This window comes from Phoenix dactylifera, chromosome 3 (genome assembly GCF_009389715.1).
Source record: "Phoenix dactylifera cultivar Barhee BC4 chromosome 3, palm_55x_up_171113_PBpolish2nd_filt_p, whole genome shotgun sequence".
NCBI classification, from domain to species: Eukaryota; Viridiplantae; Streptophyta; class Magnoliopsida; order Arecales; family Arecaceae; genus Phoenix; species Phoenix dactylifera.
The window spans coordinates 20,353,200-20,363,384 of record NC_052394.1 but is presented as its reverse complement, the minus strand read 5'-3'; the positions used below and the strand labels follow the sequence as shown (position 1 = coordinate 20,363,384).

At 46.7% G+C, this 10,185-nt stretch overlaps 1 protein-coding gene and 1 pseudogene across 1 annotated transcript; both read left to right on the top strand.

Moving 5' to 3' along the window:
• Positions 1 to 223: 223 nt before the first annotated feature.
• LOC103700456 lies at positions 224 to 1,271 on the top strand (annotated as a pseudogene).
• Positions 1,272 to 6,020: 4,749 nt separating this feature from the next.
• LOC103714373 (probably inactive leucine-rich repeat receptor-like protein kinase IMK2) lies at positions 6,021 to 9,380 on the top strand. Its single transcript, XM_008801589.4, has 2 exons — positions 6,021 to 8,170; positions 8,498 to 9,380. The coding sequence occupies exons 1-2, from the start codon at positions 6,226 to 6,228 to the stop codon at positions 9,145 to 9,147; spliced, it is 2,595 nt and encodes an 864-aa protein (XP_008799811.3). The 5' UTR covers positions 6,021 to 6,225; the 3' UTR covers positions 9,148 to 9,380.
• Positions 9,381 to 10,185: the final 805 nt, after the last annotated feature.

Genomic DNA, 10,185 nt, shown 5'->3' with positions numbered 1-10,185 from the left:
GAGCACAGTCAGCTACATCACTAGCAAGAAAGCTACACAAAGCAGAAGAAAAGGTCTGCTGGGTCCAGAGGACTTCTCCAAAATTAGTCATGGGCATCGGGCCGTGCCGGGCCGGCCCGGCCCAGGCCCACCGGGCCACAGACTAAACGGGCCGTGCCGGGCACGGCCCGCTTAGCCTAAAACCCAAGCCCGGCCCGGCCCTAGGCCCGTGGATTGGCGGGCCATGCCCGGCACGGCACGAGACGGCCGTGTCAGGCATGACCCATCATGGGCTGCCAGACAGGCCGTGCCAGGCACGGCCCGTAACGGGTCCTACACCCCCTCCAGGCACGACCCCGTCTTCGACCCCTCTGCTTCCTCCTCCTACACCCCCCCTCCCTTGCGACTCGCCCCGTTGCCGCGCCCTCGACGTCTCCGCCTGCCGCAACTCCTCCGGCGGCAAAGGAGGCTCATCGTGCCTCTACCAGGTCTCCTACGGCGATGGGTCCTACACCGTCGGGGATTTCGCGACGGAGACGGTGACCCTCGGCAACTCCGCCCCTGTCGCCGGCGTCACCCTTGGCTGTGGCCACGACAACGAGGGCCTCTTCGTCGACGCCGCGGGGCTTCTCGCCCTTGGCGGCGGGCCCCTCTCGTTCCCCTCCCAGATCTCCGCCCGTTCCTTCTCCTACTGCCTCGTCGACCGCGACTCCCCGGCGAGCTCCACCCTCGAGCTCGGCGGCGGCGGCGCCGCCTCCGGCCCGGCAGTGGCCGCGCCGCTCCTCCACAATTGGAAGCTGGATACCTTCTACTACGTGGGTCTCTCCGGCATCATCGTCGGCGGGAAAATGTTGTCGATCCCGTCGTCGTCGTTCGCCATGGACGAGAGCGGGAGCGGCGGTGTGATCGTGGACTCCGGGACGGCGGTGACGCGGCTCCAGGCGGAGGCGTACGGGGCGCTGCGGGACGCGTTCCGGCGGGAGACGTCGGGGCTACCGTCGGCGGAGGGGATGTCGCTGTTCGACACGTGCTACGACCTCTCGTCGCGGAGCAGCGTGGAGGTGCTGACTGTGGCGTTCCACTTTCCGGAAGGGCGGGAGCTCCGGCTGCCGGCGAAGAACTACCTCATCCCGGTAGACGGGCCGTTCCGTGCTTGGCCCGCAGGCCGTGCCAGCCCAGGCTCTTATGGGCTGTGCCGGGCTCGGCCCGTGGGCCAGAAAGTGGTAACCCAGCCCGGCCCCCTTTTATGGGCCGTGCTAGGCACGGCCCGTTACTGTAGCATGCGGGCCGTGCCTGGCACGGCCCGCTTCGTGCCGGGCCGTGCCGGGCCATGGGCGACCCGGCCCAGTGCCCATCTCTATCCAAAATGATGAGCAGCAAATAAGGCGATCTAATCAGCAGCTTGGTTCGCCTCCCAAAGAGCATGCCTGACCTGGATAGCACGATACTTCCGCAGCTTTTGTCGTGTGTCATCTAGGAGCAAATACTCTGCCTCCTCCCGCCCCTTCTTTTTTAAGCGCTCTATCAATAAGGTTGAGTCCTTCTGTAGGATGATACAGTCAGTCTCTAGCACACGTGTTGCGTAGAAGAGTTTCTTCCATGCTGTTCTGAGCTTTGCCCCAAATGCTGAAGCCTCGAAGGAACGACGTCCCCCGTAGCAATCAGCTTGGAGCCGTGGTCCCTAATCACAAATGCCACTTTAGCACTATCAGGTTGCTGAAAACCTTGTAGTTTTTTTAAAATATTTATTATTATACTTTCAAAGGATATTTGTGTAAAAATCTCAAGAGCTTGTTTGCTAGCTTAGACAGGAATCCAAGTTCTAACGTAAAGGGGGAAAGTTGGTATTTCGGGTGGGATGGTTGGTATCTCGACTCATTCCTAGTTTGATGCTGCAAAAGTGAGTGCATATTTGATTGGATCGAGCGTTGTGGCCACGAAGTTAGAGTAAGCGGACTCTGTTGAGAGGATCTCTGCTAGCGAAAAAGCTATGGGTCCCGTCACTATTCGACAAAAATTATGTGAGATGGACACCATCGGAGAAAATACGGGACGGGGCTCTCTTTTTTTAACATGTTCACTTTTGCAACAATCCTAAACAAAAAAAACTCAAAAATTAAATAAAAATAAAAAAACAAAAAAGAAAAAAAATTCATACATCAAGAGAGACCATCCACACACAAAAAAAAAAAAATCTACATCCTCTTTTTTTCTTGTCAAGCCTCTTCTTCTTTCCTTTCCTATGAACTGTTTCTCTCATCCGTGAAGTCTTCCTTCTCCTCCCAGTCTCTTTGTCCCTTCCTTGAAACCGTGTATCGATTTACCTAAAAATGTGTATTGAAATATTGGATGACTATTTTGCTAGATTTATATCATCTAACAGTGCAGTGTATACTAGTAAATACCATGTTCCAAAAACTATGTATCAATTTACCTAAAAGATATGTATCAGGTTGTTGCTGGGTATGTATCAAAAAAGCTTACAGTATGTATCAGAAACCCGACGAGTGTGTATCATTTAACCATGTAGTATATATTGGTGAGTACAATATTATAAAAATTATATATTAATTTACCTAAAGATGTGTATTTGAATGTTGGATGACTATATTGCTAGACATGTATTAACTAGTGATATCTTATTGTACCGATGAAAACTATATTCTATAAATTGTGTATCGATTTACCTAAAAGAATGTATTGCATAGTTATTAAGTGTATATAAAAAAAAATTACAGTATGTATCAGAAAGCCAATGAGTGTATATTACTTGATGAGAAAGAGAAAGAAAGAAAAAATATAATGGTGTTTCTTCATGCATGGCCTTTATTGGTGCTTGATATTTTTTTTTTTAAAGTTATAGAATTGATGGATTGTATTGGTTGAAAAAGTTTTATTTTTATTTGTCTTTTTTTATTTTTTAAGATGAGCATAAGAGAAAAATATGAAAATAAAAGTCCCCTCTTATCGTTTTGAGGACTGAATGATTGATTGCTCACGGGTAGGGAATATCTGGCTAGTGACTGTCTGCCTGAAATGACATCTCATCTAATGGTGCAACTTGGCCTCGCACTATGGACGACATTAGGAAGTGTGGTGGTTCATTTTGGTACCTAGAAGCACTAGCACCGACCCCAAAAGGGGGTCAAGAAAGAACTCGATTTGATCGAAGATGATAAGAGCCATGGCATGCGTCCACGCTTGCACCCAAACGCATCTCCATATCAATCTTTGTTAAAGCGACGAAACGAAGATGTGAGACTGCAAAGATTTCTGTAACAGGACTCTTCATTGGCTCCACCGGATTCATTTCACCTGCGGACACAGTTGTAATGCTTGTCCTGCCATGTTTGTAGCCTGGCCTTCTGCAGATAGGTTTGAAGCCGGCTCATTTACTCAATGTTCGCATGGTTCGGTAGCTCATAAGCAACAATAGGGGTTTATTTGGTATGTAGAAAGCATTTTTTTTTCTAAAAATATGATTTCTGAAAAGCAGATTCCTAAGAAGAGCATGCTTGAAAAAGTAATTTTGGCATGTTTGGTTGACCACAAAAAAGTGACAGATTTTCAGAGTACTTATATTTGGTTGATCATCCACTTTTCTAAAAAAGTTATTTGTAATTCATATTATATCCTTAATAAAAATTAGGTCTTTAATGTCTTTTTAATGTTGAAGGGCCTTTTTGGAAAAAAAAATAAAATGGAGTAATTTCTGACTCATGAGAAAGTAACTTTTCCATGTTTATCATGAAAAAGATTTTTTTCATGAAATGTGGGAATCACATTCTTATGGAAATATAACTTTTTTATCTCTCTTCTTTGAAAGCTCCAATCAAACAAAAAATATTTCGTTACTTTTTCGTTGACCACACTTATCTTTCTTTTTTTTTCCACGAACCAAACGAGCTCTAGGTGAAAGACGGGCAAGTAAAGCTATATCTTAGACGGGCTCCAAAAGCGGACGACCAAATTGGTCCTTTTCCTCGCAAAGAAAGATGAACAATCATGAACTCGGTTCGGAAGTTACAAAAGCTAGCATGCGCCAAGAAAGTTAAGGGGGCAATTACGTAGGTGCGGTGAAGTGTTTAAAAGAATTCTAGGCCAAGAATTTGATGCTCTCGGAACAAGTGCAAGAAGTGCAATCTTCATAATATGAAATGCTTTTCTAGCAAAATATATAAATAAAATATGTTTTTATCGGTACTTATATTATATTTAAAAAAACTGTAATTTATAAAATTAGATAAAATTATCGAAATGATAGTGTGTAATTATATCTGATGTTGGTCCCTGGGCATTGCTCATTTTGCGTCGAACTCTGCTACCGCATCACATTGAGATGAAAGTGACTCGGCTTGAACCGACCTACACAAGTCCCCACTTGCTCTTCTAATTTTAAATATTTCAATTTTTTGTACAGCTGCACTTTCATTCATTACGGTAAGGGCAGGATTCAAACCCAAGCCGGCAGCAATAATGGGCATTTTTAGCTGCATTTGCTGATGAAGAAAATACTGGATACCTCACTCTCGGGCCTAACCAATCTTTCTATCCTCGAACATAAATCAAAATGAACGACTTTGGTTCGGTGAATGACTTTGGCTCTGACCAAAAGGTTGCCGGTCGCGGAAAACAATCGGCACGCGTCGATAAGGGCCGACATCCTCAACAACCGACAACTCTATTAGTCCATGATCATGGCAACTCCACATCCTGCGTCAAACCACATCGCACTTTGCCCACATGGACTTACGCGCACTTTGCAGCTGTACCACCAACCGTTGCTTGGCATTATTGCACGTCACATCAGCCCAGGTAACAACGTTAGCTCTCCTATATAAGAGGAACAATCAGAAAAATCTAAGACATGCAATATGCTACCTTTCTCACAAAGACTTATTCTACTGAAATCTCTTCCTTTCATATTGTTGTCTCGTTATTCTGATTTAGGCATCAGAGGATCCCAGTCGAAAATTCTCCGACAAGTAGACTTCTTGTAGGCCACCCAATGGAGAACTCTAGCGTCTAATGCCTCAACCAACTTGCTCAACCCATCTCTAACCAACCTAAGGGTCATCCGAGCTGCGCTCCTACCTCGGTCTGGATATGACAGCAACAACTATCATCTATCTCCATAGTTAATTTACACCTTCTATTAGTTGCATGTCTCCACTCGTTAAAATGGAGCACCTTTTCTAGCAAAGAGTTCATGCCACCACCAGCCAGCAACTTACATAGGATTCCTTCTAAAATGCAACACTAGACCAAGGTTAAGTTGCTAGAACATTTGTAAGGAACCATTTCTAGACACGCAGGAGGAAATGAAGTAGATGACAAAGATGACGGTTTCCTCTGAAATACATCACCATTTAGTGGTCCATGGACTATTGGAATCGTCATTCTAAAGCCATCACATACTGCTGCGCCCCATGGCCGGTGCCCCAAAGAAATTTCGTGGGATCCATCCCAGGCTCCTCCAAGGAAGGATGCATCGGAGCTGAACTGTGGTTTTCACTCGGGAGGCGGTTAAAAAAAAAACAACGGCAACGGAATCTTGGTAATATCCAAGAATCTACACCAACCGCAGGCAGCGTCGACCAAAACCAGCTCCAACTTCGAAAGATCTCCTACAAGTTGGCCCACAGGCCCCACACAACGCACGTCCCCCGAAACGGTCAAATGTTGAAATGAAAACTCCGCCGTCGGATCAACAGAAGACCCTCATCGAGCCCATGCATCAACAAACGCTCGCATCTTTAGACGAATCGCAGTGTTGGGACCAGAAACACATCACCAAGAAAGTAGTTTTTTTTTTAAAAAAAAAAAAGTGAAAAATAGCAGGGATTTTTCCTCGTACGAACCGGAGCCAAAAAAGAGAAGTTAAATGGAATCTAAATTTTAATGCCCCTTCGTCATGCTTGCGTAATTCAAGAACTAAGTCAGAGCCGTACTTATGTCGGATCTCATCAACGACGGGGACCGGGAGCTGGGACCCGTTGGAAAACTAGCCGTTAGCTCGGCTCTTGGAAAGACTCGCAAATTTTTCCAACACCAGCCCAGTCCCCTGTTTATAAACGAGAGAAAAACTAGCCGTTAGGTCTCTAAAGTCCTCGCGATCCAGTTCTTATCCCCTCCAAAATAAGACCCGGCTCGTTTCCAAAGATCTCAATCTATCTTCACCCTTACAAACTCCTCTCCCAACTCTCTCTTCTCCCTTCACGGTGCTGCCCAACCTTCGCCATTGCCATGGAGGAATCCCATCAGTTCCCTGATGGACTCAGCGAGTATCCTTCCAATCTCTCGCAGCTTCTATCGAAGAAATCGAAGAAAAAGAGCTCCATTAGATGCACCTTCTGGCATTTTGGAGTCAGAGACCGGCTCTCGGCATCCCTGTGCTCTCTGCTCCTGATGCTGCTCGTTAGCTCAGAATCGAGTCAGGCATGGGACGGGTTCATCATAGCCCAGTCGGACTACCAAGGCCTGCAAGCTTTCAAGCATGCATTGGATGATCCCAGTGGATTCCTCAGGAGCTGGAACGACACCGGCCTCGGGGCCTGCGCCGGCGCGTGGGCGGGGATCAAGTGCGCCAAGGGGAAGGTCATTGCGATTCAGCTCCCATGGCGGGGGCTCGGTGGGCGCATCACCGAGAAGATCGGCCAACTCACCGCCTTGCGAAAGCTCAGCCTCCACGACAACTCCATCGGAGGCCAGATCCCTTCGAGCATCCAGTTCCTTCCCGATCTCAGAGGCCTCCACCTATTCAACAATCTGTTCTCGGGTGCCATCCCGCCGTCTATCGGTAACTGCATCATGCTTCAGACCCTCGATCTTAGCAACAACTCTCTCATAGGAAGCATTCCCTCCTCAATTGCCAATTCCACTAAGCTCTATAGGCTCAACCTTAGCTATAACAGCCTCTCCGGCGTCATCCCTCTCGGAATCACTCGCTCCCCTTCTCTTACTTTTCTCTCACTTCAGCACAATAACCTGTCTGGTTCCATTCATGACACCTGGGGTGCGACAAGAAATAGAAATGAAATCTATCAGCTTGAGACTCTGAATCTTGGTCATAACTCCATTACTGGAAACATTCCATCCTCCCTCGGTAGGCTACCAATGCTGAAAGAGATTTCAATTAATAACAACCAACTCCGTGGAAGCATACCTGAAGAGATCGGGAGGCTTCCCATGCTCCAAACCTTCGATATCTCCGGCAATTCCGTTGGTGGTAGCTTCCCTGCTTCTTTGTCCAACTTGTCGTCGTTAGTCCGGTTAGAACTTGAGGGAAACCACATTCAAAGCCGGATCCCGGAAACCATCGATGGGCTCAGGAATCTCTCAGTTCTATCACTAAACGGGAATCGATTCCATGGCGAGATCCCAGCAACACTCGGGAATATTTCTCGCCTATCACAGTTGGACCTGTCTGATAACAATCTCACTGGAGAAATCCCTGCCTCTTTGGACCATCTCGCCAAGCTCGCTTCCTTCAATGTTTCGAACAATAACCTGTCAGGTCCGGTTCCTCTTCTTCTCTCAGAGAAGTTCAATTCCAGCTCTTTCAGAGGAAACATTCAGCTTTGTGGTTATAGTGTGTCAGTCCCCTGTCCTTCTTCTCCTTCTCCAAACCTTGCACCTGCGGTCAGTCCCCCAAAAACCGGCCGGCGAAAACTGAGCACTAAGGACATTATTCTCGTAGCTGCTGGAGGACTGCTTGCACTTCTACTTTTACTCTGCTGTGTTCTGCTCTGCTGTTTGATCAGGAAAAGGACTACTTTGAGTCAGAAGAGCAAAGCTGCCGGGGCTGCCGCGAGAGGCGAGAAGCCGGCGGCCGCTGCAGGAACGGAAGTGGAGTCAGGTGGGGACACTGGAGGGAAGCTGGTCCACTTCGACGGGCCATTGGCATTCACAGCCGATGATCTTCTGTGCGCGACGGCGGAGATCATGGGGAAGAGCACCTACGGGACTGTGTACAAGGCGACATTGGAAGATGGGAACCAAGTTGCAGTGAAGAGACTCAGAGAGAAGATCACAAAGAGCCAGAGGGAGTTTGAGACAGAAGTTAGTGTTCTCGGGAAGATCCGACATCCAAATCTATTGGCACTTCAGGCTTATTACTTGGGACCCAAAGGGGAGAAACTGCTTGTCTTTGATTTCATGCCCAAGGGGAGCCTTGCAGCATTTTTACATGGTATGCTCTCTATTGAATTTTGCTTGTAGCATTTTCCTTTGTCATTGGCTGAAATTAATGTCTCTATTTTCATTTAGCTTCTTTAACTTCATGCCAAGATAACCAAGCCCAACCTATGTTTATGTTCGCCTATTTATCCTGTTTAGGCAAGTCAAGATATTTTCAGCAATGGCGCTTCTTAATTAACTGCAGTGCATTCCATGGAGATCCAATTGTTCTCTAAGCTCTTTGATTTTAGATTTTGGACTTCTTAAAGATGCTGTGGAACTGAAATTTTGTTCTTGATGAAATAACTAATCTGTCTTCATCTTGTGCTCCTCGACGCAGCTCGCGGACCAGACACCCCTATAGACTGGCCTACAAGGATGAACATAGCGAAGGGAGTGACTCGGGGCCTATGCTACCTTCACAATGACATGAATATGATCCATGGAAACCTGACCAGCGGCAATATTCTATTAGATGAGAATAACAACGCTAAAATTGCTGACTATGGCCTCTCCCGCCTCATGACCACAGCTGCCAACTCCAATGTGATTGCCACCGCCGGTGCGCTTGGCTATCGCGCGCCGGAGCTCTCGAAGCTCAAGAAGGCCAGCACAAGGACAGACATTTATAGCCTTGGTGTGATCATACTCGAGCTCCTAACAGGTAAATCACCAGGGGAGTCGATGAATGGCATGGAGTTGCCTCAGTGGGTAGCTTCTATAGTGAAGGAGGAATGGACTAATGAGGTGTTCGACCTGGAGCTGATTAGAGATGCAACAGGGATGATGGGGGATGAATTGCTCAACACCTTAAAGTTAGCCCTGCATTGTGTGGATCCCTCGCCGGTGGCCCGGCCTGAGGCTCAGCAAGTCCTGCAGCAACTGGAGGAGATCAAGCCTGATATGGCTGATGGTTCGGCAGGCTCCACCGATGAAGGTGGTTCTGCTGCCGCCGCCGCCGCCGCCGCCACGCCGACAAGCAATGATTAATCGATAATGAGAGAATCCAGTAGAGCCTTGAGTATTCTTTTATTCATTTGAGTTTTGATGATTAAGAAATATCTAGGTTGATCTTTGTGGTCTGTAAATAGAATTATTTGTCACGTTATGATTTTTAGTAATTCTCATTTGTTATTTATCTAGCTTTCTTTATGCAGGAGCATATGTATGTTCAGATAGGAGATGATTAAATTAAAGGAAAATTGTGTTTAAGTTGTGTTCTATGTGATTTTGATGATAATTTGGTGATTATATTCTGGTGCCGTGACAGAAGCTTATGATGCCCACACACTAATTAATCCAATGCAACTTAAATTTATCCAATATGAGTTATAGTCGTTGAAGCTTATCTCAGCTAATCCAGGCATGTGGTGCCTTCGGTATCTGAAGCCTTCCCGTTTTACAAAGAAAGTTGTTCATCTAAGCCATTCCTTATTGATCAAAATCAAAAGACAAAAAAGTCTTCCTCCCTCCATGCCATGATGTCTGAAAATAAGGCATATTGCAAACTTTAAGACGGTCTCCACGAAGATAATATCGAGCGGCTTGCTCGCCCCAGCTTTTGTCTGTGTACTTTGTATCTCTCTCAATTTATTTCTTTTCAGATCATTTGCTCATCACTCTTCACAATAGGCTGTGTTGGTGAGAGACAATTAAGCTCTCTGTTTCTTCTGCTGCCTTCTCTGCCGACTTGGGGAGTTTTTCGCAAATGCAAGCAAGCTGCAGATCCTAGCTGCGGCAATTAGACCAAGAAGGATCTTCCACATGCTGAATGGAATCATGAACGAGACCTCCATGTTCTTTAGACACAGTGCAGAATAGAGAGCGAATGGCGTCTTTTCACCATCTTTCTCGCAGACTTTATTATCATATACTTGTTCCCCTGGACAAACAAGGGCAGGAGCAAAGAGCATCCACTCACAGACCGTGCAGGATCAAATACTACAAGATCTGAGAGGATAAAGCATCCACATAGAGTAGATATCTACCACCATGAGATGATACTGAAAAGTCAACAAATGCAGGCCC